Consider the following 27,876-nt stretch of genomic DNA (forward strand, 5'->3'; position numbering starts at 1 on the left):
GAAGCGTCCCCGCGCTGCCGGAAGTTGCCACGCTGTTCTCGGTGCTCGCACGGTGGCCGGAGGTGTTAAGAGCTGCCATGCAGCGGCCCGAGCCGGACGCTTCCGCAGATGATGCCATGGACTCGTTTCTGGAGAAGTTTCAGAGTCAGCCTTACCGTGCCGGCTTCCACGAAGACCAGTGGGAGGAGGTGGGCGGACCCCGCCCCGGGGTCTCCGCACGTGTGTGGGGACGTCTTCCGGACTCTTGGGAATTGCCGGCGCGGAGGCGCCTCTCAGCGACCCCGACCTCTGGCACTGCTGGCTGGCGAATACAGGGTTTCTACATGAGGCCTAAAAATCGGCCTCGAGGTTTTGAGGGTCCTCTTAGAACTGCCAGCACATGTAGGAGTCCAGGTTTCGGAGGCAGATCTGGGACTTGACCACTTACTGGCCCTTGTTCCTGGGTCACTTAACTTAGCGAAGCCCATCCCTTTGGTAAAATTGCCCTAGCTATAGCACCAGTCTCGTACGATTGTGGCAAAGATGAAGTGAGGTGGTGGGTCCAGTGTCAGGAACACAAGAATGCTCAATTAATGGTAATTACTACAGTTCTTGTAATAATGTGGGAGCTGAAAGAATCTTTAGAGTTTTAGCCTACACACTCTCATTTTAGAGGTGGGAAAAATGAGGCCTGGATAGGGAGAGAGCTAATTATGATTTGCAAATCATAATGAGTAAGAAAGCTTTGATATAGAGACATGGAATTGTATCCACTCAGTGAAAACCCTGTTCATATAGTTCATTTTTTTCTCTTAACACTCTCCAGGAATTTGAAAAGATACCCCTATTTATGAAGAAAGCACCATCAGAAATTGATCCCAAGGAGAATCCTGACTTGGCTTGCCTCCAGTCAATTATTTTTGATGAAGATCGATCTCCAGAAGGTATCTTCTATAACTTAGTGTTTTTTTTTGTGCCAACATTGAATTGAAGAGTCAGAAAGACTAATTGATAACAAGAAGTAGTTAGCCTGAACTAACTTGTCACTGTTCTTTTTGCATACCTACTAAATGCTAGGCATTGAGGATACAGAGATGAATAAAACTACCCTCAAAGGTCATGCTCCAATGGGCAGTGAAATCCTCCTGAAGAATCCTAGGTGTGTGATAAATGCCAACATGTGGCTATATAGTAGGTGCTACTGGAACACTGAAAGTAGGGAGGTAGGAATGGCTCAGAATGGATGGGAAATTTGAACTGAATCTTAACCATTTTGTAGGCTCTAGGGTGAGGAGGAGAACTACATTCCAGGGAATAAAACAACATAAGCAAAAGCAGAAGTATAATTTCCCCCCCCATTTCTTCAGTAATTTTTAAAAAATCCTTTCTTCAGGAGCTAGGCTAGGTATGCTTTTTTTCTTTATGTTTCTTTTTTTTTTTTTTGGTAAGCATTTAATAATCTACCTTGTAAGAAATTTGGAATTGACTGTAGCCTTAAATATGCATGACTTTGTTTCTCCATATTGATATCCAGCTTTAGAGCATTAATTTTTGAATTTTCTTAACCTATTGGTTTCTTCTCTTTGGTTTATTATAACATTACATCATTGCATGATTTAGAATTAATTTTTAATGAACTAAAAATAGGAAATAGTGATTATTTATACTCTTCTTTACAGAACAGGCCAAGACCTATAAAGATGAGGGCAATGATTACTTTAAAGAAAAAGACTATAAAAAAGCTGTAATTTCGTACACTGAAGGCTTAAAGAAGAAATGTGCAGATCCTGGTTTGAATGCTGTCCTTTATACCAACCGGGCAGCAGCACAGTACTATCTGGGTAAGTCATTCCATTAATTTAGTGCTTTCTAAAGAACTAACTTCTGGTTAAAGCTGTTATGATGGCTTTTGGAGAGTTTGTCAGAGGAGGATGAGCTGCTTATCCCAGAAACCTGGTTTACTCTAATTGAACTCTTATCTTCCAGGTAGACTTGGTGAGAGGGAAATCACGTGTATTGTATAATTCTTACTGTTGGAGCCAAATGAGTGATATCAAATACTTTAATACATGAGTTAGTATGACCTAGGGTTTTTGAGCCCAAATGCTTCTATTCTCTCAAAAAAAATGTTTTTCTGGCCTTTTATCCTCTTCCCAAGGGTGCTAGAAGGATTAAGGCAATAAAGATCTTTGTGTGAGAGAAACTATATTAATCTCGGGAAATTTCTCAAAGTATTCTGTGGGACCTTTGAAGTTAAACATATTCTTTGGACAAGTAAGTTTGGAAAGTGCTGCTGCTTTGTTGGATATTTACAGTGTCCATTATATGTTAAGGATGCTGAGATAACCTACAGCAGAGAACCTTACCCTGTGATTCTCAAGTTTTGTAAGCCCCCCTTTTCAAATAATGCTAACATGCAGGACTATTCCACAGATGTGTCTTTGGGAAGCACTATTTATTTGGGTGCCATTATTGCTGGTGACTTGCCTTGGTCATGTTAGACCAGTGTTTCTTATCACAGTTTAGGGGAGGACCTGAGAATGACCTCAGGCTTTTCTGAGGGGCTGGTAGAGAATAAATCTTACAGTCCAGTCAAGGTAAGTCATCATCATTTTTGAACAGAGTTTCTCCCCAGCCATAATATGCTTCAACTGCTTTTTCCTTTAGACTGTTTCATTATAAAATTCTAAAATGTAAGAGTCTAACAGAACTTTAGAGATTATTTGGGCCAGCCAACCCCTTCATTTTACACAGGACCAGAGAGGGACCCTTTAGTTAGTGTCAAAATCTGAACTAGAAACTAGTCTGGTGGGGGATGGAAATGTACTCTGCACAGCCCCATTATTAACATTTCCATCTCCCACACTGGTCTTCTAACTTCTGGAGAAATATTTTTTCTTCATTCAGCAAACTGAGTTCTTGTTCTGTGCTAGGCACTGGCATCCTAGAGATGAGCAAGACCTGACTTTTCCCATAAGGCATTTCATTCATTTACTTATTCCATCAGTAAACATATATAAAGCATTTGCTATATGCTAGGCACTGGACTATAAAAGAGCTACACAGTTCCTTTCCTTGGGGAACTTAAAGTCTGTCATGTACAGGGCTAATAAGATCAGAAACACCTTGCAAGAATGAACTATGTTTTTCAATACCAGAGGAACAGATGCATAATCAAGCCATTCCGTAAATGATCTTTCAGTAGTGCAGCTTACAAAGCACTTTCACACTTGTTATCCCTCTTGACCTCATAGCAACTGTGTGAGATAGGTGAGGTTAACAGCTTTATCCATGCCAGCAGAGTAAAAAGCTATAATAAATGTAATAAGTGTAGTAAAATGTATTGTCTGAGGGTACACAGTGCTAGCATTAGGATGCAGAATCAGCTTTGGCTCAAAGTGCCCTAAACAGAAGACACCTTTAGCCACACTTCCAGCCATACCTGGTGCTGTCAGATCCTTCGGCCCAAGTGCTTTGTAGGTTCTGCACTATGGCTCATTCGTTTTTGGGGCTTTCCCTCAGGGCGTAGAATTTAGTTTTCTCAAGCCTGATTAGTCACTTAGCCCCTTTCCCTTTGTTTTCCAGCTTTAAAATGTGTTATTCCTCTGGTGTCTGTGGGTTATGGCTTTTTTTGGGAGGAAGGTGGAGAGTGGTGGGGGCTGAGTTAAATGCACAGGTTAAGTCCATCACCCTTAACCATAAGTCTTGGGATCTCTTACATGCATTTTTTCCCATAGTTAAGGTAGTGCTGTTCTTCCAATTTTGCATTCAGTTATTCTCACTTACTTTTATAACATAAACACTTTTAACTGTCATTGAAATGATTTGTGAATACTATTTTAATAGCTGCATAAAGTTGGATCACATGGACATAACAGTGTTTGTGCTGTTTGTTTTAATGTTCTGCTGTTGAGTATATAGGTGCTTTTCGGTTTTTTGAAGTAATGCAAAAATGAACAAAGTGATTAAGTTTTTCCAATACTTTTGATTATTGTTTTGACTAAAGTATGATTTGGCAAACTGTGGCTCCCAGGCCATGTCTGGATTTCTGGCCTCCTGTAAGTTAATAATGTCTTTGATATTTTTAAAGGAGTATAAAACAGAATGTCTAACAGACCATATGTGGTCTGTAAAGCCTTAAATATTTACTTTAAAGAACAGTTTTGCTGACCCATGGGCTAGAGTCTTAGAAGTGAAATTAATAGGTAAATAGCAAATGTTAAGTAAAATACTTACAATATAAACTAGAAAGTGAAAACCTTCCTCATGCCCTAGCCTGGTTTGAATAACCAGTATGTTTGATTGTACACCTTTTTAAAATGCACTTATAAATATGTGTGTGTATGTGTGTCTATATATTTAGATTGGTTTGTTTTACAGATACAGGGTTCTATACACATTGGACCACCAGTTAAAACAATATAACACAGATGTCCTGTGATGCCTTTCACGTGCAGGTCTTATGCTTTTTAATGGCTGCATAGTATTCAATAGTATGGATTTCCCATCATTTATTTAATCATTACGAAGTTGAGGATATTTTGGTTATGCCAGCTTTCAATTTAACATACTTTTATATTTATCCTTGCACATTTATGCAAGTATTTTAAAGGGTAAATTCTTAGAATATTGCTGGGTCAAAGTATATACACAAACTACATGTTAAGTTGCTCCTTAATTTATCCTTAGAGTGCCCTTTTTCCAGATATTCACCAAAATGGGATATTATATATCTTTAATTTTTGCCAATTTCATGTTAATTTAAATTTCCCTCGTCATTAGTGATGTTGAGCACCTCTTCATGTGTGTACTAGTCATTATAGTTATGCTGTGGATTGCCTGATATAAACATTTCTAAGGCTCTTGATGAACATAACTCTTGTTTTTTTTTCCCTAAAAACAGTTGTTCTAATTTATATTTCTTCAGGATTGTATAAGAGTGTTTTTGCCTCTACAGACTAAATTTTGGAAATACTCTGATCTCAAAATGTGTTCTTTTACTAAATGGTGTTCTGTTAGGCAATGTTCGTTCTGCTCTCAATGATGTGATGGCTGCGAGAAAGCTAAAACCTTGCCACCTCAAAGCAATAGTAAGAGGTAAGTCTTGTAGAACTGCAATATGATTGATTGTCATGATGGAAAAGTTAGCACTCAGTGCACTGAAAATCAAAAGTTGAGACATTTTAGGCTTTAATATTAAGGTGGTAAGCTACTAATGAAATCACCTTATTTTTGCAATCTTGATATTAAATTCCTGGTTCTAATCAACAGCAAAATGCCATTTTTAAAAGAATTCCCCAGAGAATAATCTAGCCCTTTGTGTTGTAAGAATTTGTAGAGAAATTGAAACTCATTTTAAATTAATAAAGAATAAAGTTAATTAAAATAAAGCAATTCCAAAAGCCTCATTCTAATTTTTTTCCAGATTAACTGATTGAAAAGTGAGATCTTCAAATGCTATATTAATGTTAATTAAAAGATAAATTATGGGACCTTTACTGATAACTCTGATGCTGAGATGTTCCCAGATTTTTTTTTCTCTTGTAGTCTGACCTTTCTATGTAATACGAGTGCTTCCATTACTTTTTTACTTTACCTTTTCTTTGAGAAGCTCAAAGGTGCTTTGAAAACATTAATTTATTCATCACATATTAATCCCCCCTATATCTCCATGGACCAACTTAAATGCTTTAACAAAGCTGTGCTTTAGTTATTCATGGTTGGGGGTAGTCAGTAGATCCATTTCCTTCAGCTGTAGGGAAAGCTGGTACTAAACAAAGATTGGCAAGTAAATGGAATTGAGGCCTTAGAATAGGCCACAGGCTGGAAGTTTATAATCCTCAACTGAATTGGTAATTTTACTTTACCATGTGACCTTGGGAAGACACCCACTCTTAGTATCAGTTTGCTTGCTCATCTCTGGAAGATGAGGTTGAATTCTGTTGACATCTAAGCCCTTATGGTTCTGATACTTTGAAATTCTATGAAGCCTAAAGAGGCTAACTGCAGGAAAATGAACATGCTTAAAGGAGAAGCAGCTTAAACTGGTGGCCATCAAGAGCAATTTTAGGAGAGACTTAATGTCTGGTCTTGTCGCTGCTTTGATGAATGGCTAAGGCAAATTCTGCTTTCTGTCTCCATTAAAAAAAAATCATCTGAGATGGGCTTCTCATTTGCAGGTGAGGAACCTGAAACTCAGAGATACTCAGTACTTTGTCTAAGGTCTTGTTGGTAAATGACAGAGCCAGATTTCCAGCCCATATCTGTCTGATTCCAAAGCCTATGCTCTTTGCCACTAGGCTGTAGCCTTCCCTGCTTTTAAGGGTCCTTAATATACCAGGGAGGCTTACAGGAGTTTGGAGCTGAATTGGCCCTAGAGATCTTTCCAAGATTCAAAAAATAACCTTCCTTGTCTGGGGATTATAGTAAAGTACAGGGCTTTATCATCCATTTTCCCTTCAGGGTACTTGGCTGATAGCTGGTGGATGTGAGGGATCCTGCTCAAGGAGGGGTCTTTATATGCATGTTATCCATGGATCCTAAGGGTTCTGGGTTCTGCAGGTGCCTTATGCCATCTGGAATTGAAAAACTTTGCTGAGGCTGTGAACTGGTGCGATGAGGGGCTGCAGATAGATGCCAAAGAGAAGAAGCTTCTGGAAATGAGGTCTAAAGCAGACAAACTAAAGGTTCGTGGCAGAATTAGTAGTTGGTTGGCATTTGTTAATTAGCATTCTCCAGATTGTGGTTTTTTTGTCATTGTAAATGTTTTCTTCTTTAAAAACAAAATACCAAAACAGTTTCTACCCTTGGAGCGCCAGGATACAGACTAGTAAATAAACTAGTAAATAGTTATAACATGATAGAGGAAAGCAAAAATATATAGTATGTATAGTAGTGGTATCTTTTTTTGCTTGGGCAAGACCAGCACAGAGCTTGGGGTAGCAGAGGTTTGCTGAAAGAGGTGATGCCTAAGTCTAAGCTCTTGAAGACTGAGCAAGAGTTTACTTGCCTGCCATGTTCGGGTGGGGGTGGGTGGGGCGGGTGGGGAACATTCCAGACAGGAAAAAGCAGAATATATTTCTGAAACTCAGTCCCCTCTTTGAAAATAGTGAACATAATATGTGCTTCAAAGTTTTAATGAGGATTAAATGAGAATGTGTCTATATATGTATGTGTATTAGCCCGTTTCTTGACATACAGTAAGGACTGGTTAATTTATGCTGTTATTTGAATAAATAAGAAATAGCATAAGATTGGCTTAGTCTAGTCTGCACATTGTGTAAAATTCTTGAAAAAGAGGAAGGGAAAGGACAGTTAAACATTTAAACAAAACCTTAAGCTTCTACAATACTGTGCTACTCTCAGCACTAAGACACGTATAACTTGCTGATGAAATGCTACATTTCTGACACGTAACAGCAATAGTGATGATAAAACAATAATAGTAATAGAATACCATCCCTACCAAAAATAATATCCAACACTAAGATTGAACTTACTGTGTGTATGTTCCAGGTGCTATTTAATTTTTTTTACTTACATGACTCCATCTAGACCACACAGTAGTACTGTAAGGTAGAAACTATTCTAATTCACTAGTGAGGTAGCTGAAGCACAGAGTGATCGGGAAGTTGCCTAAGTCACACAGCTGTGGTGGAGCTGGGCTTCACAATCAGGCAGTCTGGCCCCAGAGTCTATGCTTTTAGTCTCTGTAATACTGCTTCTCATGTCTATTTAATACAAAGCCAAAACTCAGCTTTAGGCTTCCCAATTCCTGGTCTAGATGTCTCTTCACTGCTTATCCTATAGAGTGGGGATTTTCAGTGCATGGGAACCTTTAGCTGTTCTTGAACAGGGATAGGTTTTAGTCAGAGGTCATTCTGGTTATATGAAATGGTAGAAAAAATAGATATCTCTGGACTTACATGACTCAACAACAGATACTGAGCCTAGGTAACTGGATGTGGGCCAGGATTTCTACAGATAGTGGATGTAGGAGAGAATATCTAGAGGGCTTCTGTAGAAGGCCAAAGCCAAGCTTATCCACAGAAAAATCCTTAGTGGACCTATATGAAAGCTTCTATGTCCAGCACAGGCACAATTAAAGGGAGTTTTCAGGGCCCAAAAGCCTAACATTAGGTGTAGGTGTCCCTGCTGAGTATCAGGATTATCCCCGTATATCTGTAAATTGATTCTAGATTCCTATGTGCTTGGGATGTGTAAGCAACAGACCTCAGGATTATATGAATATCAGACATAATAGATTTCAAGGCAATGAGTGTTATCAGAGATTAAGCAAGGCATTTTTTAAAGAATTAAAGGGTCAGCTTATCAAGAAGATTTAACAATTCTAAGTGTGTATGTACCTAATAACACTTGAAAGTGCATAAGCAAAAAACTGACAATTCAAAGAAGAGACAAATCTACAAATAGGTGGAGATGTCAACATTCCTGTCACATAGTAATTGATAAAACAAGTAGATAAAAACAATTAGTAAGGAGAGGTGATGTCAGCAAAAATGGCTAAAGACCTCCAAAGTTCTCTCTTTCATAAAGTCAGTGGAAAACTAGCAAAAATGGTTAGAATCAGAATACATTTCAGAACTCTGAAATGAACTAAAGGCTTGCAGCAATTATTTCTTAAATAAATACAAGAAAAATGGCTGAACCTCCGTAAGAACAGTAAGCTTTGTACATAGCATTTTAACTTGCCCTATTCCCACCTCCCTTCCTCCTACCTCTGCAGTATCCTTGAAAGCCTATAGCCCACAGTCATGGTGAAAATGAGTAGCCTGGCAGCCACCAGAGGAGGCAGAATGGATTAGAGCTCCTTCAAAGTCCCATTCTCAGAGAACTGTCATTATTTTACCACTTGGTAGTATCCTAGAAGAGTCTAGTCATAAGGCTGTTTTTATTTGACGAGTCTTGGAGGTATCCCAGTATGAAAAACTTTTTCAGGTGGGTGGTGGTTATGTTTCAAAAACAATTAGAGGCAAATATTTAAGATTGCAGCTGCCTGAGGCAGTGGATAACACTTGGGGCAAACAATAGCCTTATCAGCAAACCTAAAGGGAAAAGCTTGGGAATGAGATTCTATAGGGACTTTGAAAATCTCTAACACATTCCTGGGATCTAGAAGGTTACATGTGTGCCTAGGGCTACACAGGTGCACAAGAAAGACCTGTGATGGCCCTAAGCTCTCCCCTGTAGCTGAATGGGAGGCTTTGTGCAAGCAGGAAGGAAAGGCTAAGGCTGCACTGTAAACTGGGTGAGTAGTGAAGGCATGCCCAACACACACAGCCCCTTGGCAAAGACTAGGAGACTTCTTGGTCTTAGGCATTTAGGGATATCTGTTCAGTCATTAGCTGACCACTGAGCTAACTGATTGGAGACTTTAGTAATCACATAAAAACCCAACTTCACAGAATTAGTCCAGAAAAGTCAGTAAACAATCACAATGGTGACAACAAGCACTGGTGTGGGGCGAAGAAGAGACCCTTCCAGACCATTTAAAATGTCCAGTTTTCAATAAAAAAACAAGACATGCATAGAAGAAACTATCGCCCATATCAAGGAAAAGAAAATCAATAGAAACTGTCCCTGAGGGAGCCCAGACATGGGACTTTTATAAGACAAAAACTTTAAACCAGTTATTTTAAATGTGTTCTAAGAACAAAAAGAAACAATGTCTAAAGAATTTTTTTAAAAAAAGACAATGATATCTCACCAAGTAGAGAATATCAATAAAGAAAAGTTATTAAAAAAGAGCCAAATAGTAATTCTGAAGTTGAAAAGCCCACTAACTGAAATGAAAAATTTACTAGGGGCTCAACAGCAGAACTTCAAGGATAGGTCAATCATGTTACCCAGTATGAGAGACAGAAAGAGTAAAGAAAGATGAAGAGAGACTGAGAGCCCTGATATACTTGATGGCATATCACTGTAGGCATAATGGGAACCCCAAGAGAAGAGAAAGGGGCAAAAGAATATTGGAAGAAATAACAGCTGAAAACAAAAGGCCAGATTTTATGAAAAACAGTAACTACCCTTCTAAGAAGCTTAACAAATTCCAAGTGGGATATACTTAAAAAAGTCTACACCCAGACATCATAATCAAACTGTTAAAAGAAGACAAGGAAGAAAATCTTAAAAGAATCTTCCAAGATTCCTAAGATTTGGGAATCTTAAAATAAAAAGAGAATCTTAAAATCAAGAGAGAAGTGATTCTTCACATGAGGGATACTCAGTAATAGGAACAGCTGATGTCTCATCAGAAACCATGGAAGTCAGAAAGCAGTAGAATAACATTCAAAGTTCTGAAAGCAAAAGACTGTAAACCAAGAATTATGTATCCAGCAAACCTTTCCTTCAAAAGTGGAGAGGAAGAAATAACACTGCAAATGATAGGATCGTGTATATAGAAAATCCCCAGGAATCCACTAAAATGAACATTAGAAACAATAAATTGGTTCAGCAAGTTGGTAGGATACATTGATATACAAAAATCAATTATCTATAGACTTTTAATAAACATTCCATATATGAAATTAAGAAAATTCCATTTTATAGTAGCATCAAAAGTAATAAAATCCTTAGGATTAAATTTAACAAAAGTAATAGAAAACTTGTACTCTGAAAATATAAAAAAATTGTTGAAAGAAATTTAACCTAAAAAAATTGACAAGAGATACCTCATGTTCATGGATTAGATCTTAACACTGTTAAGATGACAATACTTCTCAATTTGGTGTACACATTCAGTTCAGTCTGCATCAAAATTCTAACAGGCTTCTTTGCAGAATATTGACAAGTTGATTCTAATATTCATATGGACATTCAAGGGACCCAGAGTAGTCAAAACAATCCTAAAAAACAAACATAAAGGACTCACTTTCCAATTTCAAATCTTATTACAAAGCTATAGTAATGAAAACATTGTGGTACTGGCATAAGGATAGACATATAGATCAATATAATTGAGAGCTCAGAAATAAACCCTTGTGTTTATTATTGACAGTTGATTTTCACTAAGAGTACCTAGACCATTCAGTGGGAAAGGAATAAGGAATAGTCTTCAACAAATGATGCTGGGACAATTGGATATCCACATAAAAAGAATGAACTTAGACCCCCTTCATACTATATACAAAAATTATCTCCAAATGGCAAAGACCTAAATGTAAGAGCACTGTAACTATAAAACTCTTAGGAAAAAGTATTAGCATAAATTGTCATGTCTTTGAATTAGGCAATGGTTTCTTAGAAATGACACAAAAAGCACACGCAACAAAAGAAAAAATAGATAAACAACATCAAAAGTAAAAACTTTCATTCTTCCAAGAACACCATTGAGAAAGTGAAAAGATGACCCACAGAATGGGAGAAAATATTTGTAAATCACATTTGTTAATGGACTTCCAGCTGGAATATATAAAGAACTCTTAGGTTCTTAGTAATTAAGAGACTACTCATTTAAAAAAAATGGACAAAGGATCTGAATAGATATTTCTTCAAAGATGACACACAAATGGCCAACAAGCATATGAAAGATACTCAATGTCACTGGTTATTAGGGAAATGTAAATCAAAACCACAATGAAATACTATTTCACACCTACTGGGATGGCTATAATATTTCTTTAAAGGAAAATACTGTTAAGGGCAAGGACAAATTGAACCCCTCTTATGTTGCTGATGGGAATTAAAATGGTACAGCCACTATGGAAAACAGTTTGACAGTTCCTTAAAAAGTTAACTGTAGAATTACAATATGACCTAACACGTCCACTCCTGATGTATACCCAAAAGAATTGAAAACAAATATTCAATTACTTGTACATAAATGTTCATAGTAACACTGTTCATAATGGCTGAAAAGGGGAAACAATCTAAATGTCCACCAACAGATGGTAAATGAAATGTGGTATGTCCATACAATCGAATATTATTCAGCCATAAAAAGGAATTAAGTACTAATACATGCTATAATGTAGATGTGCAAAGTGAAAGAAGCCAAATACAAAGAATAATACTGTGTGATTCCTTAGAAATGACACAAAATATCCAAACATCCAAAATAGGTAAATCTGTAGAGACAGAAAGCAGATTAGTAGTTGCTAGTGGTTTGGGGAGGGCGAAATGGTGACTGCTTAATGGTCTTGGGATTTCCTTTTAGAGTATTCAAAAGTCTTGGAACTGGATAGGGGTGATGGTTGTACAATATAGTAAATGGACTAGATGCCACTGAATTATGCTTTAAAATGGCTAGTGATTGATTCTGTTGTTAATTTCACCTCAATATAAAAAAATTTAAATATATATGTACTAACCATAAAAGACAAAATTATGAATAAATAGGACATAGTCAAAACTTAAAAAATTGTATAAAATACATTAAAGGGTTAATGTATGTAAATGTCAAATCACTGTTGTACACCTGAAATTAATACATTGTATGTCAATTATACTTCAATAAAAAGTAAATAAATAGCAAAGGAAGATTAAAAGTCAAGCCACAGAATGGGAGAAAACATTTGTAATATATATATCTAACAGAATTTGTACCCAGAATATATAAGGAAATTAGTCAATATGAAAAATTTTTTAATGAGTCAAAAGAAACAGATACTTCTCTAAAAAAGATTTACAATGAGCACATGAAAATATGCACAGTATTGTTAGTTATCAGGGGAATGCAAATTAAACCTTGGTGGGATCCCAATTCACAAGACTGACAGTACCAAGTACTAAGTTGTGGAGTATCTGGAACTCTTCATACATTACCAGTGGGATATAAAATGGTACAGCCACTTTGGAAATCAGTTTGGTAGTGTCATATACCTATTCTATGATCCGGCAATTTCACTTCTAGGTATTTACCTAAGAGAAATGGAAACATGTTCATAAAGAAGACTTGCATAAGACTGTTCATAGTCTGTTTTATTCATAATAACCCAGAAACAGCTCAGAAACAGAAGAAATAAGCAGAGTGTGTATTTTCATACGATGGAATGTTACTTGGCAATAAAGAGAAACCTATCAGTGATGGGATAGGAGGGGGATTGACTGCAAAGGAGGGAACTACGGAGATAGAAATGTTCCCTATCTTGTTTGGAGTGTTGGGTACTTAGGGTATACATTTGTCAAAACTCATGGAACTATACACTTAAAATCTGTAAATTATGCCTCAACAAAGTTGATTAAAAAAAAAAAAGGCAGCAAGCTCCATAGTTCAGGGCTCCTCAGACATAGCGGTTATTCCACTTTATTTGGGCTGCCAAGACCTCAAACTTTAAGTGAGACTATAGGAGGCCACATCCACCCCCTTGCATCCTATTCATGTAAAAACAGCATGGGACAGAGTTCAAGTTACCCTTTTAATCATCCATCTTAATCATTCTCTAATGTGGATTGGGCTTAGCTCAACTGTGAAGGCAGAATTGGACATAGTTCTAGTGGTATCCCAGGGGTGGGACATTCCTGATAATGTAATCAAACTTCCTAACAGCAGAAAGGATTTTTGCAGCTCTCATGGCAGACTGGATCGGAGGAGGAATGGCCAAGAATTAGCAGCCATTGTCTCCCTGAAAGGGTAGATGACTTTGTTTACAAGAACAGAAAGATCTGTGTTAGTCTTTGTGGGGCATTTGTGGGGAGGATGATAGATGGTTGGTGCTGTTAGAGAAGGGGTCATGGTCAACTAAGGGTGTTTTTCACTTTTTTAAAGGACTGTAAACAAACAAAATCAGGTAATAATCAACAAAGACCATATATGGCCTGTAATGCCTAGAAATAACATCTGGCTCTTTATAGGGAAAGTTTCCTGACCCCTCTTAATCCACAATCCTGAGTTTAAGAGCAGGAGCAACTGGTTTTGGGTAGATTGGCAAGGAAAGGAAATTATATTTCTGCCAGATTAAGTGGATAGATGGAACTTTTCTCTCATGGATTATAATTGTGCAAAAGGCAGAACCTTTGATAAATTCTTGCCCTGGGTTTTTCCAATGTGTTTTCTTATACTCCAGCCATACTGGAGAAATTGAAATGCCCCATGTCTGTTCCTCTACCGAGAATGCCCTTTCTCCGTCATCTGGTAGATCTTCTTGTCTAACTAAATCTACCTCCTCAATGGGGCAGAATAGTCACTCCCTCCTGTGTGTTTCACACCACCAGAGTAGCACCTAACAGACACTTGACTTGTCTGTTCCCCTCAGTAGATAGGCTCCGAGCTCCTTGGGTACCGGAAGTGTAGCTTTCAAAGTTTTTTTTGCTGCAAAGGGTTCTGGCCCCAGACATGTGTTTTTTAAACATTTATTGAACTGAATCCAGCTACTGGTTATCCCTTAATATAGAAGCCTGGGTTGCCTAGAGATCAGAGATAGTAATTTAGGAGCAGGCTGAGGTAACAAATAAGTTTCCTAGAGCTGATGCATCTGGATTTCATTTTCAGCGTACTGAACAGAGGGACATAAGGAAAGCAAAATTGAAAGAAAAGAAGGAGCAGAATCAGAATGAAGCTTTACTCCAGGCCATCAAGGTGAGTTCTTAAACCTTAAGCCCTTATGGTTTTGCTAAATCCACTAATACTGAAGCTTGTTGGGAACCTTTTCTTGCAATGCCTTATCTGAATGAATGAATTTGTTCATTTTCTCTCTGCTTTGATGAAGTAGTGTGACCCCCTCTACAGTGAGACCCCCATGAGTTTGGGCAGCTATCTTGCTTGTTTACATGTGTTAGTCTCAAGTAACTTTTGCTGAAGAGTTGGTATGGGTTAAGCATTATTTAATTTTCACAATGACCTTCTGAAGTAGGTCATGTTCCTGTTTTGCTTGATGACAACATAGCTCAGAGATGTAAAGATACCTCACACATCTCATGTGTGTTAGAGCCAGGTCCTTGCTCGTAGACACTATGAAACTGCATCCTGAGAAGTCTGAATTTTTAGGATGTTGCTCCACTAACAATAACAACAAAGAAGTCTACCTCCTCTGCTCTCTCCTCCCTGCATTTTAAATGAATATAGTCTGATCCAAATCTTGCTTTTACCCGGATACCCAGCAAATCACCTCTTGAGCCATGACTTGCTTGGTCTTCACAAGAGAGAGAACACCTGCCATGAGACTGTGGGATAGGTTCTGGTTTCATTCTTTGCTGAGTTAAATTATGTACCCATTTAAGTTACGGGTTGACTTTGAGATCTTCACATTACTAAGATGCACTCCACTAGTCTATCCCCATAACAAGCAATCTGTTAGCCCATGTTAACAGATGAAACAGAATGGAACACTCCAGGTTCTCCATCTAATCCTCATTCACTGTGAGGGATTTGGTTATTTTCTAAAATATAGGATATTGAAATGACCAGATATTTGCATACAGACCTTATTTTGGTTCTTTCCTTTAGTCTAACTCTGCATCTCAAACTTCAGTGTACGCAAGAATTAATCCTAACAGTAGTAGTATAAGCCATGTATACTATATTTTAGGATCAGGCTGGGGTAACAGAAATGAGTTTCCTAGAGCTGACACATCTGGATTTCATTTCCAGTGAACTGAACAGAAGGACATAAGGAAAACAAAGTTGAAGAAAAGAAGAAGCAGAATCACTGACTCATAGCCCTACCTTGTGGTATTACCTGTAGCTGTTTTCACACTGCAAAGGCAGAGTTGAGTAGTTAATTTCAACAAAGACAACAGAGCCTAAAATATTTCCTACCTGACCCTTCAAGGAAAAGGTTGCCAACCCCTTATTTAGGAGCTATCGTCAAAGGTAATTTTGGGCTGTTTGCCTCTAGAGCACACCCATACTTCCTCCTTGAGTGTGTACTTTGCTTTATTAAACTACTCTTTGCTTGTTTAAAAAAAAAAAGGTAATTTTAATTGCACGCGGTTTTCTCATGTGCTGGCCTTAGGAACCTCTACACACAGATATAAGATGTGACTACTCTTCAGACCTTTGATTTATCCTTATTTCCATTTGACAGATCATCTGCATTATTTTTAGTATTCTACACCCTAGCTAAACTGAAACTTTTGCCATTTTTATACATGCTACATTCTTGATCTTTTCTGTGCCTTTGCACATGTTGTTCCTTGGGTTGGATTGCCTTTGGATCCCTTTCTCCCAGCTTCTCAGCCTTTCAAAGTCATTGTTCAGGGCCTAATATCTTCCAGTTACCTCCAGCCCCTAGACTGAATTGATTTTTCATAGTCTACAGTTCCACAGCTCCATTTCTGACCTTGTATTGTACTGATTTCCATAGTTATCTCCTCACTAGACCATGAACAGGGTCTTGAGGCAGGAACCATATCTAGCTCATATCTGTGACACAGAGTCCAGCATGGTGGATGCCTGGTAAAGGTGAGTTAAACAAGTGATGCCTACTATGTGCCAGGCCTCAGAGATAATGAAGCTGAATCACACATACAGCTGGCGCTCAGGGAGCTTGCCGTGTTACGGTTTCCTTATTTTAGTGAGATGGAATTGCATCCTCCACATAATAAGGTGTGTGTGTGTGTGTCTGTGTATGATTCTGTCTTTCACCCAGGCTAGGAACATCAGGCTAGCTTCTGAAGCTGCGGATAAGGATGAAGATTCAGCCTCAGAAGGTCTGGGTGAGCTATTCCTGGATGGGCTCAGCTCTGAGAACCCCTATGGAGCCAGGCTGAGTGTCGATGACCAGGGCAGACTAAGCTGGCCTGTGCTCCTTCTATACCCAGAGTATGCCCAGTCGGACTTCATCTCTGCTTTCCATGAGGACTCCAGGTACTTGTGTGCTCTTTCCCTGATGTCTCAGCAGGAGGGACAGGTAGATTTTTGGTTGAGGAGGGAAGGGAATAGTTTAGAGGGTTTTACACAGTCTGCTTTGGTATAATCTCTATCCTGTACCTGATTTCTCCCTTTACTAATTAGCTTTGCAGGGACAGACACAAGTCTCACCACCATGCTGACTGGGCTCAGAAGGGTAGTACCACAATACAGTGTCCATCCAGCACTGGTGCATATCTCTGGTGAGATATGAAAGCATTGTAGGCAGTACATGCATGGTAATGAAAGTGTATATTTATTAGGAAAAATATAACTAGCAGTTTTTAACATGTGATTTTTTAGGATTAATGCTTAGAATGTGGCTAAATGTAAGGAATGTTGTTAAGCCTGAGTTAGTTTTAAGAAAATGACCGTCATAATAAGACAAGTGAAACACACACACATTTTGGGCACTGCTCTCAAAATGGCATAAACCTGCATTTCATGTGTTACACATTTTTTTTTTATCTCTGTGAATTGGTGTCCAGGGACTGTGATGTAGGAAAATAGATCATGAGTTTTTGGCACCCAAAAAATACATGTTATATCCTTAGGTTTATTGATCATCTGATGGTGATGTTTGCTGAAATGCCCTCTTGGGACTTAGAGCAAAAATACTGCCCTGATAATTTAGAGGTAAGAGAAGTTTTAATTTTGCTCTTCTGTGGGACTGGGGGAGGAAGGCAGAGTTTCCTTTTTTAAAATATTATAAAATGTGCCATTTTAACCATTTTTCAGTGCAAACTTCAGTAGCATTGTTACACAGTCATCACCACTATCCATCTCCATTTTCATATTTCCAGACTAAAATTCTGTACCATTAAACACTAACTCCCCATTACCCACTCCCCACCAGTCCTTGGCAACCACCATTCTACTTGGTTTTTGAATTTACTTCTCCAGGTACCTCATAACTGGAATAATACAATATTTGTCCTTTTATATCTGGCTTATTTCACTTAGCATAACATCTTGCAGGTTCATGTTCTAGCATGTGTCAGAATTTCCTTCCTTTTTAAGGCTGAATAATACTCCACTGATTTTTTAAACAAATAATTACAACTTACACTACAAAGAAGTTGTCTTCTAAGCATCTGAGAGTAAAATGCCAACATATGGTCCACCACCCCTGAATATCTTAGTGTCTGTTTCCTACAGACAAGAATATTTTCCTTCATAATCCCAATCAACCATCAAAATTAGGAAACTAACTTTGATACACTAGTACCATCTAATCCTCAGACTCCATTCAGTTTTTACAAATTGTCCCAGTCATGTCCTTTATAGCAAAAAGACCCTTCAGAATCCCATAGTGCATCGTATTTAGTGGTCATGTCCCTTTAGTCTCCTTCAGACAGTGGAAGAGTTTCTCAGTCTTCAACTTTCTTGCTCTTAATACTTTTGAAGATGAAAGACCAGTTGTTTTGTGGCACATCCATCAATGTGGGTTTGTCTTGTGTTTCTCGATGACTAGATCTGTATTTTGCATATTTGGCTGAAATATCATGGAAGTGATGCTGTGTTCTCATTGCATCTATCAAATGCACATGATTTCAATCTGTCACATTACTGATGATGTTCCTTTTGAGCACCTGATTGGGGTGGGGGTCTGCCAGGCTTCTCTACTGTAAGGTTACTCTTTTCCCCTGTGTGATTAGGTGATTAGTATTTTATAGAGGGGTACTCTGAAGTGATATAATTAGCCCATGGTTCATCAAACAGGATTTATGGTTTCTGATTTTATTCATTGACTTATAATCTATTACTATGATTATGTTATGTTTAAATTGTCCCAGATTTGGCCAATGGAAATGCGCTCACATTTTTTTCTGTATCCTTTTGACTTGTCTCTATTTTTTAAGTACTTCCTTGCATTTTGGCACAAGATGTTCCAGATTCAAATCGTGCTTTCCTTGCCCCAGCTTTGGAATCTGTCAGACATTTTTCCAAGGAGCCTTGGTTCTTTTTAGTGGAAAATGGTAGTTGGAAGTCAAAATCTGTGTGACAGCTATTTTCATAAGTACAGGGCTGCAGGGAGGGATGCTCACTGCTCCAGTGCCGTGTGTGTGTGTATGAGAACTGCGGTCTCACTGGTATCTCCAGTTCCAATCCAACACCACAAGACCTGTCTCCTCCCTTTCTATAATTGTAACAGTGGCTTCTATTATTAATATATTTGTGTTTGATCAAGTCCCCTGTACTTAATCCTCCTCCTGTCACCACCGCTGTCTGCTCTCCCTCATCCCGTGCACATTCCTGACACCCCATGCTGTCCCAGCACCTGGCAATCTCCTCGTCCTGCTTGGGCTCTCACTCCCTGTAGCAGGCTACCCCTTGCCATAAGTGGTTACCTTCCATACCCTGGGTCCTGACACCCCGTATTTTATTTGCTGTCCCTATACATGGACACCCTTCTCACCTGCCATGGGCTCTGACAGCCCACCCCGGACAGCCATCTTCTTATAAGGGAGCCCTTTTCATCCTGCCTAGTCAGGCTGGCTCCCACCAAGGATGCCCTCCTCCTCTGATTGGACTCTGACACCCCTTACCCCTGGCAGTCCTCCTGGGCAGACAGCTTCCTGTCCGTGCTTGGGCTTTGACACCTGCACAGGGCCATCCCCAGTGTGGGTATCCTTCTCACCCTGTGCAGGCTCATCCCTGACCCTGGGTCACCACGGTTTTTCTTCCTCTGTACCTAAGGGTCTAGGACTGAATTATGAAGGCTGGGAAAGCTCAGGAATCTGAGCTTGAGTCTTGGCTGCAAATATTTCTTAGCTGGGTTTCATTGGTGAGTTATTTCCCTTCCCTGAGCTTTGGTTTCATCTTTTGGCAAATGGAGCCGATCATACCTTTCTGAGTGTCATGGGGGCAGACTGAGTGCCTGATATCCACAACTCTAAAAGGGAGGCACTCAATTAATAACATTTTCTGTCTCTTTAATGTGTCCCTAGACTTCACCTCAGTATGCCTAGTGCTATTAAAGTCCTTTATTTGTGTCTGACTCCTGCTCCTCTGTTACCCTTGCAGGTCTACTTTGAGGATGAGGATAAGGCAGAACTATACCGGGTGCCTCCCAGAAGCACCCTGCTACAGGTGCTACAGCACCCCAGGTGAGTCACCTTCTTGGAGCTGAACAGAATAGAGGAGATGCTCAGGCACCATCCCAGGGACACAGCCAGGTTCTCATTCCTCCACAGATGGACACAGAGGGGTGTGAGACAGCAGCCATGGAGACTGGCCTAGGCCATTGGCCAGACAGGTTGCAGTGTGGTGACTTGGCTCATGGCACTGCACTATGGCACCAAGACTGGAAGTGAATGGGGTTGCTCTGAGAAGGGAAAAGCTGCCTGGCTTTTGTATCTGAGGACAGCTGGGATGGCCCTCCTTGTCCCAGTTGTACCTGTGCCCCTGATAGTGCTCTATGGCAAGTGCATTGGCCCTTGACATTAGACCCCGTCATTTACTGACTGTGACTCTAAACACATATGGCCTCTGGGGAGGTTTCCTCATTTTTAGAATGTAAATAACTCTTGCCTACATATTTCTCACATATTTGGGAGCCAGTGACAGAGTAGGAGTCAAAGTGCTTTTGTGAACTGAAAAGGGCAGTCTTGCTGTAAGAGGACATTTTTGTTAACAGACATAACAGATGAGGCAGCCAGTTGGATTTGGCAGTGTCTCTTCCACTTTGAGGTGTTCCTGAACTATAAGGGAATGCCCTCAGTGGATTTATAAGTGACTTTTGGACTACTTTTCCCTAAGCTTTGAGCAAAGCAAATGCTCTTGCATTTAGGCTGAAAGAGCCCGAAGGGGGAATGAGGGTGGGTGAGTATGGTGGGAAATGGTCTAGGGCCATCCATGCAGGCCCTGAATGTCTTGCTGAGGAGCAGAAACTTTATCCTGATGGTGGTATATGGAGCCATACAATGTGTTTAGGTAATATTTACAGAGTAATGTCCAGATTTTAATGGTGAGATGATGTGAAATAAGGAACGAATTGGAGAGATGAGAGGGCAGACTGGATGGGACCTGGTGATGTGGTTACTGACTTGGTAGGGGTGTCCAGCTGGTTTTGGTGCTTCTACTTCTGTTCTGCAGGCAGCAGGCGAAGGTTGCTTTGGATATGACCAAAGACTTCTCTTGGCAGTGTTTTTTTACTGGCCCCAAATCTCCTTTATAGACAGTTTTTTAGACAGATTTTTAGCTGTTCATTTTCTCAGTTGTTAACAAGTTACTCAGAGTTCTTGGAAGGCTTGAGATACATTCTGGCCCATCTCCAAAAAATGGGGGAGAAATCTAAATGTAAAGCAGACTGATCTGTGGAGGAACACAAGTTTCATGCTTCTCAGAAAGTATAAATGCTATTGGAAGTATTTGCTTTTTAAATGATTAGCATAGGCAAAAGAGTACCCAGGACAGGTTTCCAGCAACTTCAGACCGTGAATTGGGTGGGCCCAAGATACAGGCTTTTCTGTCCAGATCGAGGAACACTGGGTAATGCTAACACCCCTTGACCTGGGAGCCCAAGGCCTCGCCTGCCTCTCCAGCCTGCTCCACTCCATGTACCCTAGGCCCCAACAACAGCAAATATTCTGGTGACTTGCACCTCCTGGCTTTTGCTCCCCTGTGCCTTTTTCATATTGAAGTCAAACTCAGATACAGCATCTTCCAGGAAGCTTTTCTTGATTCCCCTTCCCTATAGAGGAATCACACCCTTTGGGCTAATGCTGTAACTCACAAATGCTTCTACAGTTGTGCCCTGCTGTCATTAATTGATTATTTCTGTTCCCCTAGGACTTGAGAACAGGGATGATGGTTTTGCTTGTTTTTAATCTTTCTGTTTCCAGCACATGTCACTGCTGAGTGAATGAGTGAAAGCATAGTTCCTGGAATTTTATTTCATGTTTAGCCACAGACATACATGGTGCCAGAGAACTGGTTCAAAGGTCCGGCTAGGTTGTAAATGGGAGGTCATGCTAATTTGCCAGATTTATAAACAACTAAACAAATAAATGCACTAAACTTGCATTTTAATAGTGACTCACCTTGAATGTTGTTGGGAAGGTCCATGAATGATTAAGATTGTAATTCAATTAACCCTTCTCATGTTCCTTGCAGGTACTGGGTAAAAGCCCTGACACCAGCCTTTTTGGTGTGTGTGGGATCCTCTCCCTTTTGTAGGAGTTATCTCCAGGGGAGAAAGGTGTCCCAGGTAAAGTAACTGCCAGGCTGTGGGAGCTAGGTCCCATGGATCTCCTCCCTCACCCTCCTTTGTGTGGAGCCTGGCATCCTTCAATCAGATGGACATACTGCTAGAATCTAGCACATTTTTCTCACCCTGGGGACAGTGGTGGGGGAAGAGCTGCTGACTTCCCTGAACTGTAGCCTCTCTGGTCAATGTACTGAGTTACAGCTGGTTTTCACTCTCTTCTTTTGATACAAAACTCTGTGCCTTGGTCGTGATACCTCAGACTCACTGTGAGCTGTGTTAATCACCAGCTGCCATCTCTGAAGGGACCATCTGTTGCAGACCCAACTGACCCAAAGAACTCTGGCCTGTGGCCACTGACTCAGGATCCAGTGGCATAGTTCTGAACCTTTGTGGAGTTAGAGGCCTCAGAGAAGCTGCCCCTCAAACAGCACATATACAACCCACACGTGTAATTTTAAGGCATTAAAGGTGAGAGACACTGACTTCCGGTTATTTCATGAGCACAGAGGGTTGCTCTAGCACGGGGTGCTGTAGATGTGTTGGGGTGAGATGGAGCCAAGAAAGCTGGGTTCTATTTCTACATCTATAAAGACTACAAACTGGGGTCCTTCAGAACCTGTAAAAAGTTTGCCACTTTTCCTCATCTTGCAGTATGGAGAACTGTGACAGACTTGGAGTGAACTCTGATTCCTCTCCCGTTCTCACATTTTACGATTTTGTGCCTTTTAAGCTGGAAAACCTTTTCACCCATGTGAAGTCATTGTCATAGATTGTATTTTTGTCTGCAGCTCTTTGCTTCCTCCTTCCTGGAGGATTTCATATATCCTTAGCTGTGGCCATTCTTGCAGTGCCCACCCCATTCCCCAGGGAGGAGTGTACTTCCCTGGCCCCAGTGTAGGGGGATGTGAGTGAATATGGCCAGACAGAAGCTTAAAGAGTCAGTGTGTGGTTAGCTTATGCTCTTTCCCTCTGCTGTGAGAATGTATTCCCCAGATAAGGGCTGTTCCCTTAGCTGGGTGCCGGAATGGTAAGGCACATGGAGCAGAGCTGAGGCTGCGGGTGTGCAGCCATTGATTGTAACATGAATGAGAAATCCTTGTTGTAGCTTATATAAGCACTGAGATTTGGGGGTTGTTTGTTACTATAGCAAAGCTAACTCATGCATCATTAAACTGGAACCAGCTGCTGTCCTTGAGATGGATTAACTTTGGGGGTTTGTGCTGTGCACTTCGCTGTCTCTGAAGGGCAGTTTACTGTGGAATATTTATGAAAAGAACCAAGTAGCTTTCCTTCCAGATACAGGTCCTGGCCTGTGGCTTGTGGCCAGAAGCTGAAGTCCAGCCTCCTCTTAAGCCTGGCTTAGGCCATACTGAGGCTATTCTCACTTACTCCTACTCCCTGCCAGAGACTCCCTGTTTGGCTTTCTTTGTAAGAACTCAGCACCTCATTTTAGAGGCCCGACGTTTAGTTAGCAACAACACTGTAGCAGTCATTGCAGGGTTTCCTGTAGCAGCCACCTCACCCTCATGGGGCACAGCAGATTCCACTTGCCACCTTACTCATCTGAAAAACACACTGATTGCCCTGCCCCCTTCCTAGACACTGTGAAACTGTGAAGAGATGCCAGATGAGAGCATGTTGTACACCTGAGAAGGTTCGTTCTATGACGTTCATCTCCACCACCCTGCCCTTTCACTAGATTTCTGGCAGGCCCCCCACCCCCAACAGCTAGGTGGGGCAGAAGTGGAAAGGGGAGAAAAGAGATTTAGAATGGCTGTTAGACCAGAGGTAGGATCCTGTGACTGCCAACTGCTGTTTTGACAGTAAGGGACTGCTGCTTTGAGCCTACTTCATCTGCACAGTGAGTCACTGCACTCACCTCATAGGCTTGCCTGTGGCATTTCTGTGCAGACACTGTATGCAATGCCCAGCCTGGCACAAAATTATTCAGTAGCTAGCTTCTAATTCAAGCAAACCATATCCAGAGGCCCATCTGTGCAGACCAGCAGCACTTGACCAGTGATTCTCAACCAGGGGCAATTTTGCACCCCAAGGGACATTTGCCAATGCCTAGACATTTTGGGTTTTCACAACTTGGTGGGATGCTACTGGCATCTAGTGAATAGAGGCCAGGGATGCCACAAAACATCCTACAATGCTCAGGACAGCCCCCACGACCAAGACTTCTCTGGCCCAAACTGTCGATAATGCTGTTTGAGAAAACACACTGAACCTTCTGGAAAGCAGTATTTCTGTGGCCTGGGCTAGATGGGGATTTGTCTGAGTGCCCAGGCCTGACACAGTCGGAGCTCAGTGAGTGTGAGTGTGCTTGTGCTGATAAGTGAATGGATGGATGAACAAATGAACGAATTAACGAAAAAAAAATAAACCAGAGACCTGTTCTGATCCCCTCTTCCACACACAAGCACAGCAACAGCCTTCCCATGCTCAAGCCCAATGTCCTCGTCGTACACCACCAGAAAGTGCTCCTGGCCTCTTCAGCCCACAGGCTCCACCTCCTCCTACCTCTGCCATCTTTGGCAGGAGGGTGGGATGGGCTTGGACTAAGGAGCAGACCTCAGAGGTTAGGACTAGAACTCAGCTGGGCAAGGAGCAGGGGTCCTCATGGGCAGCACAGGCCTGGAATGTGTGCCAACCCCCCCGGCTGCACCCCCCCAACCCTCACCATCCTGTGGTTCCCAGCCATGCAAGACTACAGGCCATGCCAAGTTTGCCTGCCTCACTGAGTGTGTGGCCTGGCCCAGTCTTGGCCCTGCTACAGGCAGCTGGCAGTCTGGCTGAGCAAGGCTGGAGTATTGGGGAAGGGTGCTGCGTGCTCCCCCTCCTGAGGGATGGGGCCAGTGGTGGGGACAGGTGGCCCCTGAGGTGGGCATGTCCAGCAGGGTATTGGGGCCTGGCCCTTGCCAGGTGCCTCCCTGACCCTGTGTGCCTAGGATGTTAGCAGAAACAAGTTGGAGATCTCAAGGATTCAACTGTCCCCCACCTCATTTTACAGATGAGAAAACTGGCCTAGAGAGAAGGCAGGTCCCAGTGTCTTCTGCATCCCTGATTTGCAGCAGTGTTTCTCCCCACCCTTGGGCCCCTCCTCCCCACAGGATGGGAGTGCAGCCTTCCCAGGGTCAGGCTGGAGGTGGAACCACTGACTTGTCTGGTTACCTCTGTGGACTTGGGGTGGCAGCTAGAGAACTGGGTGGGGGATTCAAGTCCCCTTAAGCCATCCCCTGAATATAGGCTGGAAGGTATGCAAGGGTAGGCAGGGGACAGGAAAAGGTAGTGGCTGTCAATACTGAGCCGGCACCACGCAAACTGTTTACCTGAATCCTCTCATTTCATCCTAACAGACACACTTTCAGGTCTGTGATCCCCATTTTATAAATAAGGAGATGGGGGCATGCAGTCTAATCATTAGTGAGTATTAGAGCCAGGAGTTGAACCCAAGTATCTCAATCCAGAGCACATCTGCTGCTCCTTTGTTCCTTTTATTCCATTTGCTTTATAAACATTTCACTGGCATCAACTAAGGGCAGGGCATCAAGGCTGAAGTGCATCACGCAGCCTCTGCCTTCAAGGCCACACTATTGTAATGATCTAACCCTGGGCTGGGAATGAGGACACACACAGCCACAACAAGCAAGTCAGCCCCCACTCTCTTGGAACACTCACACCTGCTTCCCTCCCTCCACCCCCAAATGCTCTTTCCCTTTACCGTGTAATCCCTAATCTTTATAGTCAGGCCCAGTTGCCTCCTCTGGGAAACCCTCCTGGCCCCTATGCCGTATGTCCCAAGGTACCTGCACCATCACATTTATCACATTACACAGAAATTGCTTGCTGCACAGTTCTATAAACAGTCAAGGACCCTGAACTATGCCTTTCTCTATCACAGGAGCTAGCACAGCACCTGCTCAGCACAGAGCAGGTGCACAACTGAATTTCTGACTGATGACACGGGAAGGGATGATGAGTTCTGAATAGATAGGGGTGGAAACTTTCACATGTGATGGATGTGGGCTGTGAAGTTGAAGAAGGAATGGGGATGGGGTGGGGTGAGGTGGACGGGCCTTCAAGCAAAGGCCAGGAGCACATTCCAGGAGTAGTGCAATGCTGGCCTGGCTGAGTACAACAGCTGCCAGCCAGTGAGCTCAGAGCATGCCAGCCAGTGTTCTAGGTCTTTCTGGATTGGCTCACTTAATCCTCCCCACACCTCAAGGAGACAAAGACGTTTATAGCACCATTTTACGGTAAGAAAAGTGGAACAGAGAGGTAACTTACCCAAAGCCAGTTAGCTAGTAAAAAGTAGCACCAGAATGCAAATCCAGGACTCCCCCAAGCCCTTCAGGAAATATTAATAACAAACTGGGCCCTGGCCTTTGAGGATGTGGCAAGAGATTCAGTGGCAGGAGATTCAGTGGCCCCTGCCTGCTCACTCCAAGGTTACGATAGTCTTGGGATTTCACTGTCAAAGCAAAGTTCCCAACCTGTCAGCCTGGGTAGAAGAATCCAGTCTTCAGAAAACCATGCTAGAGCCCACAGCCAAATCTCCACACCACTGACATCCTGCCCCACGGTTCCCATTAGCCCGTGAGCCTTCTGGGTGAGCCTGGGTAAAAGTTGTACCCTTGCCAAGAGGGCTTCCTCAGTTACTACTAACTGATAAGTGCCACCTGCTCACTCTCCTTACCCTGCATGGTTTCAATTAGCCAAGGGCAATTAAGATTTAACCATGGGACTTTAACTCATTAGCAGCCTCTAGAGCTACTGGCTTAATAGGAATGGACACCATTCCTGCACCAAGGTGGTGCCTGAATGTGGGGAGCCTACAAGTGCCATCTCATTCTGCTGGCCCACACACTACCCACCCACCTACTGTGTGCAAAGGGCTAACTGGTCTAATCTAGGGCAGCTGCCACTTAGCCAGCACCTGCTGTGAGTTAGGAACTGTTGCCTTGTTTTACTGAGAAGGAAGCAAACAGTATGAGAAAATCTCTCTCACAAGGTCACATAGCTGTTAAGTGGCCCAGACACTCTTAACACCAGAGTCTCTAGTCTTGGTCACTATGACATAAGTCATTATTTTAAATTATATGAAGTAACTTGATTTTTTTTTGGAATTTCATTGTCAAAGCAAAGGCCCCAACCTGTCAGTCTGTCCCCAAGTTTGCAGTAACATCATTAAAATAGTTTGCCATTTTCCACATTACAGAAACTTTCCTAACTCTAAAACAAAGCCGTACATGCCCTTGGATGCCAACAATCCATTCTAAAAAACATTCTGGAGTCTTCATATAGAAGTCTGTAAAAAGGGAACAACAAATGTTGGCAAGGATGTGGAGAAAGGGGAACCCTCCTACACTGCTGGTGGGAATGTAAACTAGTTCAACCATTGTGGAAAACAGTATGGAGGTTCCTCAAAAAACTAAAAATAGAAAGACCATTTGACCCAGGAATTCCACTCCTAGGAATTTGCCCTAAGAATGCAGCAGCCCAGTTTGAAAAAGACATATGCACCCCTATGTTTATCGCAGCACTATTTACAATAGCCAAGAAATGGAAGCAACCTAAGTGTCCATCAGTTAGATGAATGGATAAGAAGATGTGGTACATATACACAATGGAATATTTTTCAGCCATAAGAAGAAAGCAAATCCTACCATTTGCAACAACATGGATGGAGTTAGAGTGTATTATGCTCAGTGAAATAAGCCAGGCGGAGAAAGACAAGTACCAAATGATTTCACTCATCTGTGGAGCATAAGAACAAAGGAAAACTGAAGGAACAAAACAGCAGCAGACTCACAGAACCCAAGAATGGACTAACAATTGCCAAAGGGAAAAGGACTGGGGGGGGTGCAGTGGA

The 27,876-nt window shown here is 41.5% G+C and overlaps 1 protein-coding gene across 4 annotated transcripts; it reads left to right on the plus strand.

The window, feature by feature from the left end:
- TTC4 (tetratricopeptide repeat domain 4) lies at positions 1-27,876 on the plus strand. 4 transcript variants are annotated; one of them, XM_073233982.1, is made up of 10 exons: positions 1-188; positions 806-923; positions 1,659-1,820; positions 4,999-5,076; positions 6,541-6,665; positions 14,429-14,515; positions 16,527-16,744; positions 17,341-17,422; positions 19,814-19,896; positions 27,647-27,876. In XM_073233982.1, exons 1-10 carry the CDS (start codon positions 78-80, stop codon positions 27,714-27,716), a joined length of 1,134 nt encoding a protein of 377 aa, XP_073090083.1. In that variant the 5' UTR covers positions 1-77; the 3' UTR covers positions 27,717-27,876. The 4 variants fall into 4 exon arrangements, with proteins under 4 accessions (XP_073090083.1, XP_017510744.2, XP_017510743.2 ...); XM_017655255.3 differs by lacking the exon at positions 27,647-27,876 and adding an exon at positions 27,223-27,640; XM_017655254.3 differs by lacking the exon at positions 27,647-27,876 and adding an exon at positions 21,905-22,480.

Source organism: Manis javanica, chromosome 4, assembly GCF_040802235.1.
Source record: "Manis javanica isolate MJ-LG chromosome 4, MJ_LKY, whole genome shotgun sequence".
NCBI classification, from domain to species: domain Eukaryota; kingdom Metazoa; phylum Chordata; class Mammalia; order Pholidota; family Manidae; genus Manis; species Manis javanica.